This window comes from Triturus cristatus, chromosome 5_1 (genome assembly GCF_964204655.1).
Source record: "Triturus cristatus chromosome 5_1, aTriCri1.1, whole genome shotgun sequence".
NCBI classification, from domain to species: domain Eukaryota; kingdom Metazoa; phylum Chordata; class Amphibia; order Caudata; family Salamandridae; genus Triturus; species Triturus cristatus.
In genome coordinates, this window is record NC_140587.1 from 415047183 (window position 1) to 415071723 (window position 24541).

General features: G+C 41.9%; 1 protein-coding gene across 2 annotated transcripts in view; it reads left to right on the forward strand.

Annotated features, from left to right (window-relative positions):
- The first annotated feature begins 643 nt into the window (after positions 1-643).
- The window catches only part of ANKRD46 (ankyrin repeat domain 46), a 49034-nt gene continuing 25136 nt past the window's right edge, over positions 644-24541 (forward strand). The window contains exons 1-4 of one of the 2 annotated variants that reach the window (XM_085605170.1): positions 644-846; positions 6778-6866; positions 18612-18955; positions 21536-21694. In XM_085605170.1, the coding sequence (XP_085461296.1) occupies positions 18645-18955; positions 21536-21694 (470 nt within the window). In that variant the 5' untranslated portion in view covers positions 644-846; positions 6778-6866; positions 18612-18644. Of the gene's footprint in view, positions 853-6777; positions 6867-18611; positions 18956-21535; positions 21695-24541 lie in introns of both variants that reach the window. The other variant, XM_085605169.1, reaches the window with a different exon arrangement.

Sequence of the window (24541 nt, forward strand, 5' to 3'; positions counted from 1 at the left end):
TTGTTACCTCCCATGAGGACTGGATCTTTTACTTGTGGTGTTACACGGTCTCCTTCATAAGTCGGTAAGCACTATTTTTTTATTATTTGCAGCACGGTCCGTTTTCACTTTAGCAGCCGCGCTTGTTTATTTAATTAACTTGCCACACAGGCCGAAAGGGAGCGTTTCTACTCACTAATCTAACAATCATTTGTAATGCAATAGGTCTCGCATTTACGCGAGTTTGAGCTATTGACATTGCAAATAACAATGCCTTTTATTTTTGTTTTCGTTTTTAAAACATAAATAAAAAGCATTGTCATTTAGAATGCCAATAGCTTAAACACGCGTAAATGCGAGAACTATTGCATTACAAATGCTTGTTAGATTCCGTAGTATTAGGCACGCAGGGAGAAGTAAGGTGGTTTTCGTCTCACACAACACAGAGCTCTCAAAACGAAATGAGGAAGGGTTGTGGCATTTGTGGGCAGGGGGCACGGCATTGGGTAATCCTAAAATGTACATCCAAGCTATCGTCGAGTAACCCGCAGGCAAAGCCAGAGTACCCCTGAGGCGATAATCTTCAAGCAGTACCCCGGGGGTAACAAAGCGAAGTCTATTTTCTTTCCCTTTTCCACTTGAGGCAGCCTGGCAGGCCTCCCCTGTTTTGCCCTGTAGATGGCGCACCCCCTCCCTCATACTGCAGAGAAGAGTCGACGGCAGTGGCTGAAGTCTAAAAGCGGGCCCTAATCTTCCGCGTATCCGACCCACAGTAAACAAAATTGTCTTAAGCGATCGCCGTTCCCCAGCGTCGCTCCCCTGCTCGGATATGGATACGGAGGGACTGGAACCTGCCGGACTGCGGAGGTAAAGGTGAGGCGGGGGTGGCGGTGGCGGCGGTGGCGGCCATGGCGTATTTTTCTCCGCTCTGTTTTGGTCCTCTCGTAGCCGCTCTGCTGGGTTCCTGCTATCTGCACGATTGTGAGAACCGAGTTTCATACGTAACTGTTTTCATCAACACGGCATTTTTTCTATTCGGTCAGTGTGATGGCGTTATGCTGCATGATGGAGAGACAGACCCCTTTTAACGTGTTGTAATTTTAACAAGTGTGTATTTTTCTATTGTATTGTAATATTTATAGAGCTTACTACTCCTTTGCGAGACGTTAAAGCGCTTGCCTACATAGGTAACATATTGCCACTTGACTGCTAGAAACGGAAGTATCGCGTGATGGTTTTTTTTAACATTAAAGGGCATCCTTCACATACTGACACAAAGGAATGCTGTACTGCAACACAAAAAAACACATCATTCTTGTCTATTTGATGTAGTGGTGTAAACGTGATTTGTTGTAGGCTAATTCTCTGTTGTGCTCATTTAAAGTTTAAAACCATATGGGTTTCCTTTCATGACTGTCCAAAATATGACATTCGGTGCTTTTCAGTGGAAAACTCACTGCGGACTGCGATTGCAGTGTCAGAAGACCGTGGTTTGAACTTTGACAGGCTGAGAGCTTTGCTAGTAATGAAAAATGTATCAATACCCTTGCAATTTCAGTTTGTTCTAGTTTCCTTCAGATAAACATCCCCTTTAAAAATATAATTTCTCTAATAAAATTACGTGGTAAATAATTAATCGTCAGTAAAATTCAAAGGCGTACCCAAAACATTGGGAAGGGTGATTTGGGCTCGCAGCACAGTTTTGTTAAGCCACAGCTTTACCCGGAATAATTGTATCTCGGAATTACAGGATAGCCGCTTTGTGCTGGGCGCTAGATTCAGTTGGGCTTGATAATATGCAGACTATTTAAGTTGGCACTTTGCATTTCCAGGTTGCCAACTTATAGAACACCAAGACCACTAAGGGATGAATGGAAGACCTGTCTAACCAACCCAGCTGACAGTTGTCAGAGGTCACTTTCAATGCAGCCATGTGAACATTGTTTGAGATATTAACATGTTATAGTTTGTAAACTCATATAAGCCACATTGTAATGAAAAGTGTGGTTGTTTACAATTAGCGACATGGCTGACAAAGGAGAAGCTGCAGGGTCTGTCTGAGCCAGTGCTGTGTTGCCAACTGTGTCTTTGTTCGTGGTCCATGCATTGTTAGACCATTGGTGAACAGTATAGTTAGAAAAAAAGAAAAACATATGAGGACTAGAAATGTATTTAGATGGTGTTTATAAGATATTCATTCATTGAGCTCCTGTGTGATACTTCAGATTATTTGGAGGCAGTCACAGTGCCAATAACATACTTCTGGCTCGTTTCAATAAGGACTTTAGGTGGGTCAACTTGTCTGGCGGAAGGACAAGCCTTCATATGCTGCCTGACTATGCCACCCTGACAACACTTGCGCCTCTGTAACAAGTAGTCCAAACTCTCATAGGTTTCACATATGGTACTTGTCACAATGAAGTTCAACACCAACAGCTAGTTCAGATCCGCTTTATGCTTCAAACACTACACTCGTAACATGTAGGCATTCTATAAAGGGAGAGAGACACAAGACTAAGACACCACATTCAGCTACCTGTACAGGAGATCCTAGCCCTAACAATCTATGGCTGCATCTCCATAAAGCCCAGGCACCAATCATCGTGCCATCCCATGTCCTTGAACCAGCAAAAGTGATTCAGTTGTCCGATGTAAGTGCAGCCACCGTGAAGGTAATCAGTGACAACCCTCAATGCCATGGAGCCATGAATCTAGACAGCATTTCTTGATTCTGTGACAAGCCATGGGTGGCATATGGTGTTAGCCTTCTAGGAAACGCATGTTACCTGAAGAACACTTTATAAGAAGGAAATCATGCTATATGAATAATACACCACAAAGGAGAACCCATGCAATGATGGAATTCTTCCTCATGCCACTGGTTGTCAAGCAAGTCTTCTTTGATGCTTGACCTGTGGCAAGCTTCACCATTCTGTGTGACACTGCAGGTCCCAGACTCCAGCAAGAAGTCCAAATATACACTATATAATTGTTTGGCATGTAGAAGAGAACCTTAACTGGGAAAAGGTGTCCAAATTGTTCTCCAGTGATGAAGCTAATGTATTCAGTATTCCCGTCATCCATTCAAGAAACACTACACAGATGCCAGACTCAGAATCTAGGCCTCTCACAGTGTTGTTGTTAATGAACACCACTGCACCAGTAAATGCCAGTTCCAATAAACAATTGATACAGTTGAAGCCATGCCTTTACTAACTATAGATGCCTACAGACCTAAGTCGGGTGGGTGTCTTAAGAGTTTTTTTAAAGCCAAAAATTGCTTTATTTTAGCTGTCTACTGCCTAAAATTGCCTATACTTCAATATAAGTCATTGGGTGAAATATATTCCCCCGATTTTTCATTTGTCTTTTTTTCAAAGTTTCCCTTTTCCCTCTTTTGAAATGTTGCCATGTATGAGGTACCATCCACAAAAATCAACTGTCTTGTTGCTAGATGTCTTCAACAGCTTAACAAGACTTGCATAAAAGTAACTTCAGTGAACGCTGAGGCACTGCTTAGTTGCAGCATGGCTTAATTGCTGGGATTGATTCACTATAACCACTTTCCACAGCACACATTAAAGGAGATCCTACACATTTGCAAATTCTACTCTATGGGGGAAAAAGGTATTTTCCAGTAAATGGTGGTTTTCTGAAAAGAAAACTTAGTGCACTACACATCGAAACCACCTTCAAATGCTTACGCTGAAGCATTCCTATCTGTTAAAGCACTCAAAGTTTTGAAAGTTGGTGATGCTATTTTTGGCTCCACCCATTTTTTGCAGAGTATCAGCATGTTCAAGTATAGCACTCATCGTTTTAAACCGGTATGGTGAACAATTGGAAGAAAATCTTGACGATTTTGACATTTCATTTCATCAGTACATTGATGACACACTGGCAAACATTACCTGCATCATGACTTTCCTGATTCCATATCCAAGATTGCATTTTCACTGCATTGCGCTTACTAATGGATCAAATGAAAGTGCCTATAATGTAATGCTTTCAAGAATTAATTCCGTCTCCAAAGCCCGAAATCTGACCCAGCAACCTAATATTTTTGGATTTAAACTTTCAAGACTATTGACATAATTTCTAAAGTAGCTACCATGGCAACATCTCGGTCTTTTCTCCTTGACCAAAACCTGACCCACATCCAATCTATGGCTATGTTGACCTGATTCAGTTTTCATAAACTCAGAAATTAAAAGCAAGCTTCCTTCCATCAGGATCTGAAACAGGAGTTGAAGTCTTGGTTAACTGTGGCTCTATCCTCTTCACTGGCCTCCCGAAAAACTGACTTAGCCCACTAAGAGCTGAACTTCATGTTGCTTCCAGGTTTGTCACCAGAAAAAATAACACTGTATCATACCAACCCAGCGCTTGTCCACCTCAAATGGCTCCTGTTGAGGCACACTGCTCCATGTGAAATGTACTTCTCGCGTACAAAGATTTGAACCTCCAAATGCCTAGATTTCTCTCCCAGAAGTTATCTGTAGCTGAAGGCTCTCACACTAAACGTTGGAAAGAGGAAGGTCTTGCTTCGCTCTCCTTTCTAAGAAGGTCACGATTTTCATGTCCTTCACCTGAAGTGCCCCAAAAATCTAGAATACCCTCATATGAAGAATGTTCCTATTGAAAACATCTGCAGTTGGATTCCTAATTGCAACTTCTGCATACCCTGTAATTTCCGCTCTTTGCTTTCCGTACTACTGTTGGAAAAGCCTATACATTGCGACCTTATTCCATATTGTTATGGACCCTTTAAATTGAAATTGTTTAGTGCCTTCCATAGCTGACTGTAATAATTATTAGCCTGTCTGGTTGAGTATTGTTTCATTATCTCTCCCTGACTCTTCAGTGCCTCAAAACCCTGCCACCCTCCTAGCTAACTTTGATCACCAAATTTGATTTTATGATGCCACTATTTCTACCTACACCTATGCACTTTGTTTTGGTTTATATTTTACCCATTTCTGATGCTCTGCAGCGGTGATATATTATGACCCCTGTACGGCTTTGCTGCACTCGTATAATGTAAATTGTCTAGCCCTGCATCATACAGGCCTACTGTTCCCTATTTGCTGCCTTCTGCTTCTGTAGCTACATGTAGACTTGCTGCCATTGTAACTTCGTAACCTGATTGTACAGTGCTCTGAAACACCTTTCAGTTGGAGTTTGTGTTATGTACGACAATACTTAAATACAATTGTATTATTTCCCTCTGAGGTTAGTCACTGCGTCACAATGAATGTCGCAGGCGAATGCATAATGCTGCCTGGGCTCGTTGAGTTGGTGGAGCTTCCCCGCCGCCTGACCCTAAAAACATAGAATTCATGTGTTCCTGAGGCTGAAGGGGGAATCCCCCCACAGTTAACACCAGGCCTCTGACGCCCAGGCCATTATGAGAAGGCAATTTCAGGAAGTTGAGGGGAGAAAGGTCCCAATCCCTTACTAGCCGTAAAATAAGCATATATCCTTCTTGTGCTGGTTCTTGACCATAACAGGGGGAGAGGCCCCTATCCCCCTAATTTAAAGTAGAATTCTGAAAGTGTGTCTGGGCAAGAGTATTGGTCGTATATTTCAGGGGAAAATAATTTTCCAAATCAGTACTGTTTGATCCGATGGAATGGGTCATTTGTTTGTACTTTATTCATAAGAGTGGACATGGAGAAAGGGATGGCACAGCCAACACATGTTTCGCCCCCTACAAGGCCATCCGGCCTGGGGCTTCCTCAGGGCGGGTAGTTCCGTATTTGCTTCTCACGATTTTAGGGGTATTAATACCTTTGGATTCTTAAGTCTCGGCTAATGCCTTGAATGATGGATTTCTTCGGCTTCACGTTGCTGCCATTGTAACTTCGTAACCTGATTGTACAGTGCTCTGAAACACCTTTCAATTGGAGTTTGTGTTATGTACGACAATACTTAAATACAATTGTATTATTTCCCTCTGAGGCTAGTCACTGCGTCACAGTGAATGTCACAGGCGAATGCATAATGCTGCCTGGGCTCGTTGAGTTGGTGGAGCTTCCCCACCGCCTGACCCTAAAAACATAGAATTCATGTGTTCCTGAGGCTGAAGGGGGAATCCCCCCACAGTTAACACCAGGCCTCTGACGCCCAGGCCATGATGAGAAGGTAAGCCAGTAGATGGAGTCCTGGCCCGGTGTATGCCGGGGAAGCTTGCACTGTTACTGCCTGGTGGTGTTTCTTCACAGGTGTGTTTAAGTGACTTGAAGTATACACTGTTGCTGTCTCTAGTGTACCATGTGCTGTTGCCTGCTAGTACCTATGCTTATTAAGAAAATTTGAATAGCTGTTGCTAATTCCGCACATTTGTATGTAAGTTAGCATATACTGCTGCTGCCATACTGTACGTGTTCAGTGTGTGAGGCAGAGATGCGTGAGTAGCAGCACACATACTCTACCTGGCATTTGTGAGTGTAAAGGAGTGTTCACAGCTTCTTCCAATGTTAAAACTGCTTACACTGCTGCATCTGTGTTGTACCTGTGCAGTATGTGGGAGTGCTGGCATTGCTGCTGTCCATAAAGTACAAGTTCCGTGTGTAATAGTGAAGCTCTTGGAATCTGTTTTTGCAGTGAAAGAACCCAAACTATCGGCGTTACTAAGTATGGCTGATATTACCTAATGGAATACATTAAAGTTGAAAGACAAATTTAGAAACCTTGCAGGGAAGTATGTGTAAAATACCAATGATCTAAAACAAGCATAAATCATTTGAAAATGGTACCACTTAACTAAATGTTTAATTTCTTCTTTTTCTTATACAGATTATAGCTTATGCAGGAAATTTCTCGGGCAATATATCTTACACAGTACTGTAAAGTCTAACCAAAAACTGATATTTACATAAAAGCAGGTGAGTGATTTTTAGGTTTCACCTGCACAGTGCTTGCGCTGTACTTGAGAAATCTATTGTTTTTGATATAAAATTAAAAGGGACTTACATCCCGCCTCCTCGCTTTCCTGGCTTCTCATTGGTTCCTGTGCATGCCACTTACCTTTTCTCCATTTCTATTGGCTGTAGCATATTTTCCTTCATTTACAAATGCTTGTTTCTCGCTGCTTCTCTTATCAGATTCCTGCCGCCAAAATACTGTTAACATCCGCTTTGGCGGAACGAAGTTTTCATGAAGTTTTACCTTGTACTATTGCAGCATATTTATATGTCAATTTATCACCCAGAGAGATTAAGTGATTTGCGCAGAATCACAGGATGTTGCGTGGCGCTGCCGAGACTCGAACCGGTATCCCCAGCTCTCGAGTCAGCAGCTCTGGCCGCTGCTCCACATCCTCTCTACTTCTGTGTTATCTGTAAGGGAGGTACTCCCGTGCGATGATTGATGAAAACAGCTCTTTATTCATTACATTGACGAAACTGATGCATTACCAATGCTTATTGCAACAGTTGCAGGTTTTGGGCCAAATTACATTACGCAATTCACTTTTTTACCCACCAACTTGAGATAAAATTGCAATTTTGCATCATTTGGTCCCAATGTTGTTGTTGCACTGTTGGTCTTGGAAAGAAAGAAATATATTGCGAGAATGCTACCATTTATAGAGTAGCACATTAATTGTGTTGTTAGGTTATATGACCACATTGGTCGCTACCTCACTCCTTAGCTATCACTAGTTCCTCGCTCTTTCTTCCAAGAAAAACACACATTTAGTTGTTTTTTTTCACATCTAATCCCAACATTTCGACTTGTTTGGGAGGAGTAGTGTGACTAGTGTAATGCAAGTGTGTTCACAGTAGATCGTTCTTTAAGAGCGCTTGACACTCTCAACCTTAAAAATTAATCGCTAAGAGCACATTCAGGAAAAGGGATGGCACGTATAGCGGAGTCTATAAAACACCATAAACAGTAATACAGTCACTCTGCACAAAGTCAACTTTTTCCATGTATAACTAAAATAAGAGATCATTTTGACAGGTTATTCACATTGTACTGCTTTTCAGCTTTTAAAATAGCTGAACATTAACGTTTCTAACAATCTAAATGTCTGTGACTGACGTTTTGATAAAAACGTTTCACCTCCTATATTTTTGTAAATAGAGGAATTTGTAAATTCTGAAATAGGTGAACCAGAAAGAAACAAATTTGGTTCCTAATGAAAAATCATTGTATCCAGAATGCTAGCAAAATGCCACCCTTTCTTCTAGATTTCTTAACAAACCCATCAAACGTGAGGAAGCGGAAGGAACCTCTAGCACAAAACCCAGTTGCCTTTGAATGTACTGGGGCACTTGAAAAGAAAGGGCTTCAAGGACATATAGAGGCAATCAGCCAAACTGTGACTAAAAATAACTATGGACATGCTCAAAAACAAACCTGTGTATATCTGTTACAAAAAACCCTGTGCCACTCAAAACAAACAACGCAAAAGTGTGTAACAATTTTCTAATCATAAAATGTAGTGATCACCAAAGAAAAGTACTTGAAAGGGAGGCATGCCCATCAATCTTGCACCTTAGTTGATCCCACATCTCCTCAACTCCCATCTTCCTTTTCCACATCTCTTCTCGTATTTCCCGCCTATTAAAAGTATTTTTGATCAAATGTGTTTTACGAACAGTGTACAAAGGTTCCAGCAGGACTTCTCACAAGCAAGATGAAAGAGAGGAGGTCCATGCCACAACCCATTTATATTTTTGTGTGCGTCTGTGCACATTCATGGGGCACCATTATACCCCTCCATACCAGTTTTCTTCCCAGGCACCTGTAACCCACCCTGCCCCTTCTTTTTGTGTTGTACATGGTAGCCTAGCAACACGGCAAACTAAGTAGAAGTTGTCCTGGGATGATCAACATATCTTTTTGATTAGCCTTGCCTCTTCCTACCAGCCATAAAACTTGGGAAAGTAATGGAAGCACTAGAAGAACTATATATTTCCTCCTAATTGTAGCAATGCTTGTCAAACATCAGGAAATGCATTCTCTCCTAATTGGAGGAGTGTTTTGGGCAAAGTCTGAGGGAAGCAACCAATTATCTAGTCTTGAGTCAAAGCAGAGGCAATGGGTGATAGTACAGTCCTGGAAAATCCTTGGGGAGTACCAAACTTTATGGGCCAGTGTAAGAAGCTGGCTCTGCATATACTATACCAAAGTAAGGTTTAGTGTGCACAGAGTCCAGTGGATCCCCAGAGGCTTAAGTAGATAATGCTAATAGCTCTATTTGTGGCAGTGTGTTCGAGCAGTTAGTTGGGGGACTGAGGATGCAGGGATGCCTTTAGACATTGAAAGATCTTTACCAGACTTGATTGCGGTCAGGGGGACCCTTCGTGATGAGGCTGCAGACGTCTTCGTGGAGTCCAGGAGCGGTCAACCACCGATGGTTCCGAGGTCAAAACCGCTGGGGAGACTTCACTGGACAGGTGAGCCACTCCGAGTCGGGCCATGGGCATTGAGTGCAGAGTCTGCAGGTGTCGCGGTTCCAGCTGGATCCGGAGTCCTTGGAGTTAGTTTCTTTTGGACAAGGCCGCTGTCCTCTGGAGATCTGGCATTTGTTGAAGAGCAGGCAGTCTTCCTCGGGTTTCTGGAAGTCGCTGGCTGCAGGACAGGCGACGTCTTCTACGCGTAGTCTTTAGGTGGGAGACCGGCCAGTAGGGCTGGGGCCAAATCAGTAGGCCTCAGCATGACGTCTTTTTCTTAGGTCGCAGGAATCTGACGATCAAGGTTCAGGGGTGCCCCTAAATACTCAGTTTAAGGACATTACAGGTACTGACAGGTAGTACCCAATGGGCTACTTACGTTTAGGGCGACTACACCTTTCAATATGCCCTCTCCCTTTTGGGGAGGGGGCATCCCCTAATCATATTTGCTAAAATCCTTTCATGGAGGATTTTCTAAGGAGGGTGTCACTTAAACTTGAGACACCTTAGGGGCGGTCCTAGCTGAGAGGGGATACCAAACTTCCTAGCATTCAGTAAAGCCATCTTGGAGCTGTGCAGTTTGTAATGACAAACTCCCAGCTCACGTACTTGGACTTAGGCTTAGACACTGTAGGGGCATCTTGCTCATGCAGCTATGCCCTCACCTGTGGTATAGTGCACCCTGCCATAGAGCTATAAGGCCTGCTAAAGGGGTGATTTACCTATGCCACAGGTAGTGTTGTGTAGGCATGGCACACAGAATAGATTACTAACTAAATCCTACATCTGGGCTATATAATTTAGAGACGACATGCCCAGACATGTCATGGTAGTTGATTGTGCTGAAATTCATCTAAATATGAGTTTAGGAGCAAATCAAGAGGTGACATCTCAGTAATGCACTATTGCATAATCCTCAAAAAATAAAAGAAGCATTAGTTAGATATTTTAATCATAAGAATGGGTCTGAAAATAATGTCGTAGCCTTACGAAGGCTTTTATGTCCAGTTACAAGCACCATAGTAGATGTCCAATTAAATGAAGCAAAGTTAATAAATCAACACTATGCAGATTAGATAACAGAATAAGTATAAAGGTTTTCATGTATTTATGAAATTTTTGGGGGAGTTTTATATAGCGCAAACTCGACCTGATGGTATCTGAGCGTTTTACGCGAGCACCAGTTGCTTTACAGATGGACACATTCATTTTGTTATGCACGTGGAGATTAAGTGATTTGCCCAGAATCGCAGGATGTTGAGCATCCCTGCCGAAACTCCAATCCGGTGTCCCGAGCTTCGAGGTTGATTGCCCTAGCCGTTAACCACATCCTCTCCCCTACCCCTAAAGAATGAAAGCCCTTAAAAGACTGCAATATCAAAGGTAAAGTGATTGTCTTTGCAAAACATTGCCGGCAACTATATTCGGTGCCAAAAGAAATCGAAATGCAAAAAGTAAAAAAAAAAACGACATAATGTACTACTCCATGCTAAAACTGGCAGTAAAGACTGAACTAAAAAACACAATGCCAGATTAAAAACCTCACAGGTCCTAACGTGATTCAAACCTGGTACAGCACCTGGCCTGATAATTTCCCGCCTGTCCTGGTGTCAAATGGGCCACAGGGTTTGGGGTGGCATCCCCCAGGTCTGGGGGAAGCCGGGGTCTCATATCAAAGGCAGCAGGGACTTTGAAGCCCCTGGTCTTGATATGCTAAATCACCAGCCATCCTGATGGAGGAGGTGTGAACACCTTCCTCTGGTGCAGGCATTGTTCCTGGCCTCAGAGGGTGTGCGCTCTCACCTGCAGCGGGTCAGAAACATGTCTGTAGTTTCAGGCTGGATGATACCAGTCAGCCCGTACACCAGATAGTGATAGGGTTGTCAGGGGGCAGCACTAAGGTGCCCCCTGGGTGCATGTCATAATTAATCTTGTTCTGGCAACACTACAGATTTATTAAGACAATGTGTTTGATACCAAACACCATAGGTTTTAGTAAAGCCATTATGTAGCTGGTGAACTCTTAATGGCCAGTGCACAGTACATATACTTAGATGGCTTCCCTATACTCTTGCACCATCTAGTATTTGGACTAGACAGCACAGAGGCATATCTGCTAATGGAGATATGTCTTCACATAAAATATAATGCACAATGCCTTAGTGCTACAAGTCCTGCTGTAGGGGTGACTAGCATATATTACACGCAGTGACTTTGGAATGGCACACAGTGAGTGTGCCATGGGGTGTTTTCACTCCTGGTTTGCACCATGACACGCAGTCTGTGATCGCAGGCTCCATGCAGTTTGTATGGGGGTCCCTTAGGGTGGCATCATACATGCTGCAGCCCTTCGGGACCCTCTTTGGTACCCGTGCCCTAGGTACCAGGGGTACCACTTAATAGGAACATACAGGGGGGCCAAGGTGTGTGCCAATTGTTACAATTAGATCATTTTATCTTGTTTCAGGGAAAAAGCACTGGGGCCTGGTTAGGAGGGGCGCTGTGCACCACAGTCGAAAAACAGTAACCGTGGCAAAAAGCGGGGTGACCATGGTAAAAAGGGTCACTTTCGTACATTACTGTTAAGTAAAAGGAGTGACAAGGGACACCTTCAAACATTGCTCCACACCAAATAAGGCAGATGCATCTAGCGGTGATGGGAAAAGTAGTCTATACTATGGGCATAGTATCTAAGAGCCTACTTTACTCCAGTGATGGATGGCTTCTTGTAAAAGAAAGGAGACGGAGTGAAACACCCTTAAATTTAGCATTTAAGGGCTCCCCTGGACCTTGTTCCTCAGATTCGACGACCTAAGAAGAAGGACCGAAGAGCCGTGCAGCAGTGCAGGAGAAAGATGACAGCTAACTTGGCCCTAGCCCTACCGGCCTGTCTCCCGCTTCAAGGATCCTGCTTGCAGAAACCGGCGTGTCTCACAGCCAGCAACTTCCAAGAATTCCAAAGACCTGAGCTGCCTTCGACAAAGACTCTTTTCTTCTGTGGACACCCGATTTGTCCAGAACGAAACAAACCCAGGGACATTGGATCCAGGCGGATCCGCAACACTTACACCACTCTATACCTGTTGCCCACGGCATGAGTCCAGGTGGCCCAACAATCAAGTGCGGCTCCCCAGTGATCCTGACCTGGGATCCAGTGTTGGACGACCTCTCTGAACTTCCCCCTATTACACCTGAAGGGTCCCCCCGGCCGTATCTAGATCAAGTGAGAGAAACCCTGACGCCTCAAGACACCCCTGCACCCGCAGCCCCCAGGCTATGGAGTGCCCATCCGACGGTGCCCCAGCATCTCCCCCCCCCAATATCCAACTCACATCTCCAGTCATTGGATTCCTTCACCTATTCTTCTGGACCGAGCCTGCAGCCTTTGTCTCCGACTGAGGATCTCCATTGATTCCTATAGGGCACCCGACACCCCCTTTGCACCATGCACCCGGCAGCCGCTGGTGGTGCAGTCTTGGTGCTACTTAGCGGCTCCACAGTGCTGACCTCAACCCCAGGGCCTGTGATCACTGAACCACTGGTACTTTCCTGCAACCTTCTTCGAGGTATCCCCAGCTCGTATAGGTTAAAGTAGTATTTTTGCAAACATTGGCCTGGAGTTATTCATAGAGTGTGTGTTTCTGTCCTGCAGTAGTGTGTACAACAAATGCATTCACACTACCCTCTGATAAGCCTAACTGCTCATCCCATTTACCACTAAATTAAATGTAAGGTATTATCTGCTTTATCCTCTGCTATACCTTTGGGGACTCACTGGACGCTGTACACACTATACCTCTTTTTGGTATAATATATACGGAGCCAGCTTCCTACAATTGTTAACAAACTTTAGAGAAAAGCTAAAAACAATGTTCTGAAGGACACAAGTTCAAATTCTCTCCAGTATCCCCTGCAATATGCTCTATCATGTACCATCCAGAACGTACATGGAAAAGTCTTTTCAGTGTCTGAGAACCCTGTAAGGCAAAATTTCCTGTTACAGCTTTGTAGTAATAATTAAATAGCATTGCTTGTTCCCCAGCATCTGAATAAGTGGGAAGTATAGGTTCAGAAACAGTCAAACAGGCTGTCTGTTTTTTTTTTCTTTTATGTGCAAGTTCCCCTTTAAAGTTTAGGCTAAAATTAAATTTGGAGCATACAAAATTTGCTCCCTCAAATCAAATTTTCTTACTAATGTTGGTGATGGAGAACAGCCCAACACAGCATATGCATACAAAAAACAAGCCTCTGGACATCTTAACAAAAGTCAACTTGTATGGTATCGATGTGCTTGGGGATGTCTGGAAGGGTGGAAAAATGGTGACGTTCGATATCCTACGGGAGGGCTTTCAAATGGGTGAAGGTGAATTCCTTAGGTATCGACAACTGCGCTCTGCACTGCATTGCTATTTGGAAGAAGGGACTACGATTCCTGAACTCCCCCCCCCCCCCCCCCCCCCCCTCCCCCTAGAGGACAGACTCCTCTTAGACCCCATGATAGAGAAAGCGGTATCGCTCACGTACAAAAAGCTGGTAAACAACTCCCCGGACTATCTGGGTTCCCTGAGGGAGGCCTGGGAATCGGACATGAGACTGTTGGAGGATGATGACTGGGCGGAGACCCTTCAGAGCCCCAGAGAAATAGCTATCAGAACGCGTTTTAGGCTTGTCCAGCTCCACATTCTTCACAGGTCCTATGCCTTGAGGATGGCACAGGCCTGTATTAACGGGACTGGCTCCGAGTTATGTGCCAGGAGCTTTGGCGAGAAGGGGTCTTTCTTTCATATACTCTGGGCATGCCCCAGGATTCAGAAGTACTGGAGGGGCTTATTCCACATAATGGAGGCTGTAGTGGGTGAGCAGGTCCCAGGTGGAGGAGTCCAGGTGGCATATCCTTGGGGTTACGGGAGAGATCACATGGCCACAGTGGGCCCGGCTGTGGCTGGTCTTAGCTGGGGGGTCTCAGAGGAACATTGCATGTGCATGGGGGGCGACGGAGCCTCCGACAGTAGCAGCATGGCTGTGTGATGTGAACTGGTCCTATTCTAAGAATCAATAAGAGAGCGAGGAAGAAAAAAGAGAAACAGTTCAATTCCCCTAGGTATAAGTATAAACAATCAACAAGAACTGGTCCCCAGAGATAGCAGGGAAAGGTATGTGTCCGTAAATACTGATTTAGTTCAGTGAAAAACCATTAGGTTTTTTAGGAAAGGCCTCACCCACCAACCTATATGGACTGGTGTCATAATGCGAAGCAGGTGGTTTATCAAAGTCGTGGATACCCTCGCAAGTGGGAGAAAATATGGGGATATGGGGGGCCTGGACATTGTATAGAGGCCTTTGATGGGGCTCGGGGGGGGGGGGGGGGGGAATGTCATATGGTATATCCTGTGAAGGGTAAGAGACAATCTCATATCTGTCTGTGTCCAGAACTGCGCCGGATGCACCTGCACGCCATATTGCACTGTCTGATGACGCCTGTGTACTCAACATAACCTGTATATGTATATTGGGATTTGCTTGTATCTGAAGCCTGTTTTTTGTTTTAATAAAAAGATTAAAAAAAAAAAAAAAAGTCAACTTGTAAACATTTTAACACAAGACAATCCTTACCTTTGCATTTATTTCACAGATATTTTTCAAGGACCGTTTTAGTTGATATTTTGCCATATCCTGCTGGAACTGCGTTATATATATATATATATATATATATATATTCACTGAAAAAACCATAGGTTTCACACATGTTATAGTTAGCGGAAATTTTACTGATAAAAAACCAATGAAATTCCCCCGTTATAGTTAGTGTAGGCAACTATGACTCACGCGACCGCAATCCTCTGCTGATGCTAATACTGTATTTAGACACTTATTTGCCCATGTCTTCTTCCATACATTTTTAGCTATACATATATTACAAATATTTTTTTTTCATAAAGACACATATGTCAACAGCAGAAGATTGCGGTCGCGTGAGTTATAGTTGCCTGCACTAACTATAACGGGGGAATTTCATTGGTTTTTTATCAGTAAAATTTCCGCTAACTATAACATGTGTGAAACCTATGGTTTTTTCAGTGAATTTGCAAGGTTTTTTAAATGCTAATTCATAACTATAACGTGTGTGAAACCTATGGTTTTTTCAGTGAATTTGTACGGTTTTTTAAATGCTAAGTTACTTTACGCCATTCGTGGCGTGCGCGCCCACTTAACGCAGTTCGTTCCGTGCGCGCACGGTGCGCTTCGCGCACCGTGCGCGCACAGTAAGCACGCGGTGCGCTTCGCGCACCGCGCGCCCACTTTACGCAGTTAGTACCGTGCACGCACGGTGGGCACGCGGTGCGCTACGCGCACCGCGTGCCCACGTTACGCTAGATGGGCCATGTACGCACGATGCGCTTCGCGCACCGTGCGCACATGGAGGACATATGATGCACTTCGTTTTGAAAGGTAATATTTTAATTTTTCGTAATTTTTATAAGCCATGCACAAATGGTGACCTTCGGGCACCATTTGCACACGGGGTGGACAGAGTGTGGATAATTTTTTTTTTTTATTTTTTTTTTTTTAAATATTATAGTTTATCTCATTTGTTATAAGCCATGCACAATTGGTGGCCTTCGGCCGCCAATTGCACACGGGGTGGGGAGAGTGTGGATAATTTTTTTTTTTATATAATTTTTTACCGTACGCGTACGGTAAGCGTAATCGGCGAAATTAGCGAAAAAAAATAAATTCCGTTTTTGGCCTTGAGGGATCTTTGGGGACTCCCTCAACATGGCTATGTGTGTGGGAGCTGTCTAAACAGCCCCTTTACATGTTTTTGTGCTTTGTATTTTCATCATCACTCTCAGTGCGAGAGAGAAAATGGCGGCCGCCGCTTCCTGGTTTCGGCCGATTCGAATGTTTACTAAGACCTAAGAGCCAATCAGAATCGCGCTCGCGCACGCCACCGTACGCGTACGGTAAGCGTACCGTAAGCGCACCGTAAGCGCACCGTAAGCTGGCTCAGATATATATATTGATTTAAAGGCTATTTTCTCAGAATCTACTGAACAGATTTACACCAAACCTACAAAAGGCACTTCCTTGACCTGAGGACTACCTCTCTGCCAAATTTCAAGTAATTCTGTTCAGCCGTTCGGGCTGTAGCCCTGTCTAAAGGTCCTATGGAAAAATGCATGGGAAAAACGCGTTTTGGGACCCCCCTTTTATCTCAGCCCCCGCTTGACGAATCCCCCCGAGACTTTCAGGGTAGGAGCGGAGCGTAGCGCCCCACCTATTTTGAAAAATTCGCGAGGATTCGTCGACCGGCGCCAAAGTTATTCAAAATAGAATGTTGCGGATTTCCTATGGAAACGTGGTCCTAACTATAACTACCTACTGGCGACCGCCAGTAGGTAATATATATATATATAATCATGTCCACTAAAAACAAAACAATGAACAATGACTGACTTAACAATTTGACGAAGCTGAGATAATTCCATGTTCAGACATGAGAAGCAGCACAAGCTTTGTCTTAAACATGTACCCTACAAGATGAAAATTCTTTTAACATTGAAAATATTAAGAATCAAAAAATATTTAACCCTCACAAAATCCACATAGTTTCATAGTTTTTAAGGATAGAAGAGTTTAAAAGGTGTGGGGAAGACTGATGCTATTTTGAGCGTAGACCATGAGAAAACTTCGAATTTGATACAACAAAAATCTTAACTAAGTTTTTCGGTGGTAACTGAAGACTTAACATTATATTTTATACTCCTTAATCGCAGAATTTCCTGCTGTGCGAATGATATCACATACACGAGAATTGCTCACTAGTATTCAAAACGAATCACAGGCCCCTCGTTCCACAATATCTTTTGGCCGAGACCAGACTACTGGTAGGTTACCTAAATATATAACAAATGAGCGAGACAATTAGGCTGCAGCTCACACTATTCCGCTACTGATGAAGTACCTTCATTTACAAATGATCCAGGAAGTAAAGTATAGTTCAACAGCAATGAAAGTTTGTTACGGATTGTTAGGAAGTGTAAAGTTAAGCATCTTATTCTGTACTTAACGTATCATGATTGCCACAATTGTGTTGTGATTTAACTATAAATGTGTCCACACTCAGTCATTTATTTTATTATTATTATTTTTTACTTTTTGCTGTTCTTTTATTTTCATTCCTAGTTTGGTAAGTTCAGCTTTAGCATACCATTCCTTTGGGTTTTTTATCTAGATACTAGACTGTATTAAGTTGTTTCTCATGTAACTTCATAACATTTGATGTTTCTTTTGTATGTTTCTTCTAAAACTCAAATGTTTTGTAGTCTGAAAAGGTGCTGGAAGAATAAAATTATGCATTACATTTTTTTAATTATTATTAAAGAAACCGTGATGGAAAGTAAAGTGAAGAAGTACTTTACATTGATTTGTAATTTTAAGCCAATGGTTGTGTTTAAATACCTTTTAGCTGCACACAATAAACTAGCAAAATTAAAGAAGCACTGATTCCATTCTCACACGTAAGGCTGCTACCCTAAATATTAGGACAGGCAGTCACTCTGCCTTGCAATGCAAAATTACAAGCCTCTTCCTTTGGACCAGGTGTTTCGCTCTGATGATAAAAGTTGCTGGGTGTGAATAAACTATATGTATACCCGTGTGTGTCTAAACTCACCTCTCTTTTATATAAATAAACATATTCATTTATAGTCTTCAAACATCTATGTTGTATCTGTCTTCTGAACACTAGCAATTGCACCTGTTGTCCAAAGCACCCTGTGTGAAGCTCTGTTGGCTCCACTCCAAACCTTCTACCCCAGCACAGACCCTGCTCTCTGTGTGCATTTATAGATAGCTCCTAGTTCACTGTTGTGTCCTACGTTCTCTCCGCTCGCCATATCCCTTACAAATACTTTAAAAAGCATTTATAGCCCATCTCCAGCAGAGCTGCATACTGCCTACAGTCTCTCCTAGTACATTCTCCTCATCATAGAGTGCTGCTGATTATGGGTTTATGGCTCCCTCTTTTATTAGAGCATTCAACTCCCTTCTACTGCAGGTTTTCTGTACTGTGAAAGTAACTAACATTAAAGCAAACCTATTCTGATGATCAGTGCTTCTCCCTAGTTTCTGCTAGGTTAACGTTTTGTTTTCTCTAAGCTCTGTCCTTTGAAATGTGGGTGCGGGTAGCACTTTCTCTGCTTAATCGGTCTCTTTTATTTGCAGGTGATCTACATACATAACCTTGTAGACAGAAGTATGTCTTATGTATTTGTAAACGATTCTTCCCAGACAAACGTCCCTCTGCTGCAGGCTTGCATTGATGGAGACTTTACCTATTCCAAGCGACTCCTTGAAAGCGGCTTTGACCCAAACATTCGTGACACAAGAGGTCGAACAGGCCTTCACCTAGCAGCAGCCCGTGGGAATGTGGATATCTGTCAACTGCTGCACAAATTTGGTGCTGATCTTCTTGCCACAGACTATCAGGGGAACACAGCCCTCCACATGTGTGGCCATGTTGATACTATCCAGTTCCTAGTGTCAAATGGGCTCAAAATTGACATATGGTAAGCTTGCTTTACAATCCCTCCTTTTGGTAGGTCCAGTCATTCTGCTAGCAATCTGACATTATTTTGTAGGCTTGTCTGACTTTGAAATGTCACAAAGTTTGTCCCCTTTGCAAAAAGAAAAATGTTCAGAGGAAAATATTCCCACAAAAACATTTTGTGTGTGACTGAATTGTTTTTTGCATGGGTCATTTCCAACAACGTTCTTTTTTCCAGGATTTTTTGCCTTCAGTTTTTTCCCCCCAATAGTACTTCAACATTTGGGTTTCAAAAAAGGTTGCAGAGTTGAAAAATCTTTATGATGGCTGCAGAGGAAATCTAGGCAAATTTTCTCACCCCATGTCTATACTGACCTTCCGTTTCAAAAGAAGAATTAAATATTCATTAATAAATACATTGATCAAATATGGTCAAGTCAAGAATATCAGAACAGTGTGTGCGGTTGATATTTGGCAGTGTGATATACAGTAATGATACAGTGTTAAATGCTTTACCAAAGTTAGGTTTGCGAGTTGTGAATAGGCTTAACTTTATTGTAATGGTAGTTCTTCAGTTTGAGAATTTCTGTTAAATACACGTGTGACCACATACATTAAAAATGCAATGTAAATGTATATATATTCGTCTTAGCCATGCATTAGTGTATAATTGTGTTGGTTCATTCACTTTTATGTAGCTTTTTTATCACACTGAAAAGTGCAGGGGAAGTGAGACTTTCTCTCCAATTTTTGTCTGTGTGATATGCATGAACTCCTTATTAGCACCTCAAAATCATCACTCGGTTTGTAGACCTTGCGCTGCTTATAGCCAAGTGCAGAATGACCACAAACTGGAAAGCAAAACTTCCCTGCGGACGTATAATGGAAACATGGGGCCATTAAATGGGTTGGGGCCAAAAGCATGGCCCTGCTCAGTCAAGAAGCCAGAGACTTGTGTAAATGCCCTAAGATTTGGACAGTCTGCTTGAAATCTTTATGAAGGTGCCCAAAGACGACACACTATTCACATAGACCACCCTCGGTCTCTTACCAGTGCCCCGCCTGCCCTAGAATCGTCACACTGACCATGACCTTCATAGAAGTATTGACTCTATTAGTAAGCACTCCTCAGCAGGACACCCAACATGCCTTCTCCGGGATAACAAATAGATCGGATAAATTCCTCTTTACTCTCCTCCACCTTGTACCAGCACCTCTCTTTATTGAACTGATTCAATGCTTCATTCTCACAGTCATAATAACCCATACAAATGTATAGACCTATCATTCTCCTTAATGGGTCCACAAGTACTCGATTGCTCACCATAGCTAGGTTTTCTGTTCAAAGTTGAAGTTTATAACCAGAAAAACCTAGTCCCAAACCTTCTTCTCTCTTTTTTGGACTACATTCTAATACTGTTCCATACTGTTTCTATAAGATGGCTTATTAGCATAGCTTCTTTAAGCGATTAAATCACAGATGAGGTGCTTTACAGTTGTGTACCACTAAGACACACCCGTAAACATCCTGTATCCAATTAGTGTGACGTCTTGTAATTGTTTAGAGTCATGGTTGTAAAACTATCACTCTTCTTCTGCTCCTTTTTGTCTGTTTGAAACAATCAACTAAGAGAAAAATTCATTAAAGACGGTTTAAAAAATGGTGCCACAAAATCATGTCTTTAGTTCAGTAGAAAACAAATGAAATGGAAGGCACGCCCAGAATAAAATTTGATACCAGGAAAAGATTCACATTTCCCTTGCACTTTTCTAATGCTGTAAATATTGTATCGCTCCATTGACACTGCAGATCATTTTGATTCCCATGCTCTCAAAATGTATTGTTTGCTTCCACTCTTGTTTGTATTTTGTTGCTGTCGTGCCAAATAATCAAGGGACAGACTACTATGTAATGCATATAAATATTTAGAGCCATAACAGCTTAGCTAAACAACGAACAGCAAATCTTATTTGTATGTGTAGGTGAATAAAACCACTTTAGAAAGATTTATTTTTTGCTGTCAGTTTGATTGCATGGAATCCTATTATTTAGGTTTATTGGGTTTCTGGACTAGTTGTATTCAGCGGTCTAATCAGAAGCACACTTCCAAAGCCTTACTGAAAAGCTTTTCGACCTTCCGATATCCTGGTAACACTTAAACACTTTAATATTTCCAATTTGAAAAAGCTCTACTTTGGAGACTAAACACCATCATTTGTGCACATATCATTCAAAGCATTGTAATCATCTCCCACTTTTACTAAAGGAATCCCACGTTCAGTCTGTATGCGTTGATTCATTGCTCTGTCTCATTGTCAATACCGCAAGCTAAAGCTTGAGGCAGTGAGTATCAGTGTATACTGTCATTAGATTTTAGTGTATTATATACTTGAAGTTTCTGCTGATCAGCTTTAAAATGGAGGGCACTTTTACTAACTTGAGTTAAATGTTTCCAAAACGTTTTCCTAAAGCATTGAACCATCAAAATCCAGATTTATATCTTTAAATTAAAATGCTTACTTTTCATGTTATGTGAAGCATCATGACCGTCAGAATATTTTTAATGATCCTTTTTTTCGATATTCATGTCTTGTTGATCAGTAATCATCAGGGTGCAACACCGCTTGTCCTCGCAAAACGTAGAGGCGTGAATAAGGAAGTGATCCGATTATTGGAGTCTTTAGAAGAGCAAGAGATGAAAGGATTTAATAGAAGTGCTCCCTGCAAGCTGGAGACCATGCAGACTGCTGAAAGCGAAAGGTACATCTGGGAATAGTAATCTACTGACACACTCTCCCTTCCTTTGAAATCAGTGGAGCAAGAGCTTTAGTTCTACTCATCACTCTTACTAAACTAATATACATATAATTCAGTCACAACACTGAATAGCATATTTCATAGTATGTATTCCTTTAAAGTACCTTATTGTTTAACATTTCAGCTCAGTCCTGTAAAGATCCTCAGATCGTCTTTTAGACGAGGGTTTGCTATACCCAACCCCATATGTCTTATCTTATTACTGTTTTTATGGCTTGTGTGTGTGGGGGGTGGGGGGTTTGGAATCTTTGACTCCGCCTGCCTTTTTGCTGCATATTTGATATCCTTGATTGTTACTATGCTTGGCGTTTGGTGGCTCTACAAGTGATGTCTATTGCTCGCCTCAAGATGGAGGAATTATACAGTTTGTAAGAGAATCCTGAGATCAGAAAGAAGTATAATTTAAAGAAAACACTTGTTATTTTTTCTGTTTTGTTTGGCATTGAGTTTTGTCTGGGGGAATGCTGTTGGTAGAACAAGTTTGCCAAAGCGTAGTGCTCTGGAAATTGTTGTTGGCAAACTAACCAATAGGAAACAGCAAGGCACTGGATAGTAAGTAAATGTAGATATCTTAGAATGCTTATATACTAAACCTAAGTTTCAAAGGATTTGAGCTGTGGCAGTTAAGATAATTAATTATTGCAAAGTTTTGAAAAGAGAGGACTAAATATTCTGGTGAACTCTATTCTCTTCCATGGTATAAACCGTTATAAACATTGCTGTTATGTACATAGAGCCTAAATCAACATAAAACTAGTGGTTTTAGAGGTAAGGATGTAGAGATCAATTATCTGTGCTGAATGTGTTCCTTTTGAAATGAAAGATTTGAGAGGGCTTGATTATAGCCTTTGTGCACTGAAGAGCATTCACAAACTGTCTTGCATCTCTCTGTGTTGCACTGCTTATTTGAAAGTACAAATGAGCTCCCTAAAAATAATCTAGCCTTGGTCATTTTTGTTTCATGATCGGTGAAAGGCTAACAATTCAATATGAGTTTCCAGAGTAGGGAATAGCAACTCTTTTTTAACTATCTCTATGTGAGCAGTATATGGATGTGCGTTAATCGCCTAATTTGCCAGCGTCAGATCAGCGCCTTCGACATATGTATACAGGATTAGACATTCATACCAAGGTGTTATCTCCACTACTCTTAAGCCACCTTTCTCTTACTATTATTTATAGGTAGTCTTCTTGCTGTTACCAGTCCATTTGTGAGGTCCCACATTGTGTACCTTGCTCTAAATCTGCATTAATTATTTGTTGGCATTGGAGGACAAGAATTTTTGCTTTATTTATTTGTCTTCTTTTTTAATTTAAAATAAAGCATTTGTCAGGCACGTCATACTAAATTAACTCAATCATGGTTGTTTTGTCAGGCATTTCAAAGCCAATTTGTGTTTTTTGCAAATGGTAAACATTGTTTAGGTGCAAGTCTTCTTATGTCCCTGCATGTGACACATAGCATTTCACTTATCCAAGAAGCTTAAGTAGCAACGCTTTTAATATTGTATCAAATGGCAGCTCTGTAATAAATTCAGAGTAATACACGAGTGTTTTTTATTCATAGAAAGTTTTAATATGTGATCTTAAAAAATACTTGTAGGTTGTGATTTACAATTTAAGCCCCTGAAGCAGAGTTTTAGGGTTTTATTTGCCCAGGTTCTATATCGTATTCTCAAGAAGCATGTGCTTCATGAAGGATTTGTATATCAAGGCTGTTTTCCTTTCTTTAATGTGAATATTTTTCTGTTTAAGAATATTTTCCATTTAAGGAAAGGGATAACTTAAATAGAAACAAGTGCAGTCTCAATTCCTATTATTGTAAGTTTCAGTACAGTATAGAAACAAATAAGACTGGAAAGTCGGCATCCCCCAGTTGTTTCTTCACTTTCCCTATGTCTTACTTATATATGTAGCAAAATGTTTCATTGATTGCACCATTCCTGCATTCGTGCTCGAGCAATAAACGCAATAACTCTAAAGGATTGATTAAGAAAAATTAGCTGAACCAGGGGTGTAGACTTTAATAAAATATCTACTTGTCCATGGAGCAAGTTGCTCCATAAATCTACTTGTCCTGAAACAAAATCCACTTTCCTCGTTTGTGTCATGTAATGCGGCAACAAATTATGGCAGCAATCTCATTATATAAGAGCTCTGATATAGAGCCTCTGGTTATGCCAGGGCTCATACCGTAGTAGGGTTTGAATACTAGCAGTTCCCTAAAGTTGCCACAATTCCACAGATCTACATACTGGGGCAGAAAGTAGTGGTAAGCAATAGTTCCAGGGTTGGAATGCCCTTTTGAGTCGGTGCAAACCTACTAATCTGCATGTTTCAGGTGTTTTCACCAACTCTTCTCGATTCTTGTCCCATACTTAGAAAGGTTGAAAATATACTCCTGACAATGGCAGACGTAAAACAACTTCCAGGGTAGGGAAAAAGTGGTTGGGAGGATAGTGAACTTGCAAACACTCAGATTTTCGCATGAGCAAATCTATTCATGCATATTTGCTCATGCTATAATGCAGTTCACAGATATTTTCTAGGAGTACTATTTCTTGGCCTTCTTTTGTAAATTCTTGTGAATTCACGAAAGCCGTATATCTGCACTTGATGCAAGGGCTTAAACCATGGGTGCACATTTGAGACTTTCTTTAATAATGGGGCTTCTAACTAGGTTTGGCATTAACCATGACCGTTTGTGTTTATTAAAATTCTCTCTCTCTCTCTCTCTCTCTCTCTCTCTCTCTCTCTCTCCTGTATTGGCTGGCTTCACTGTGAGTGACC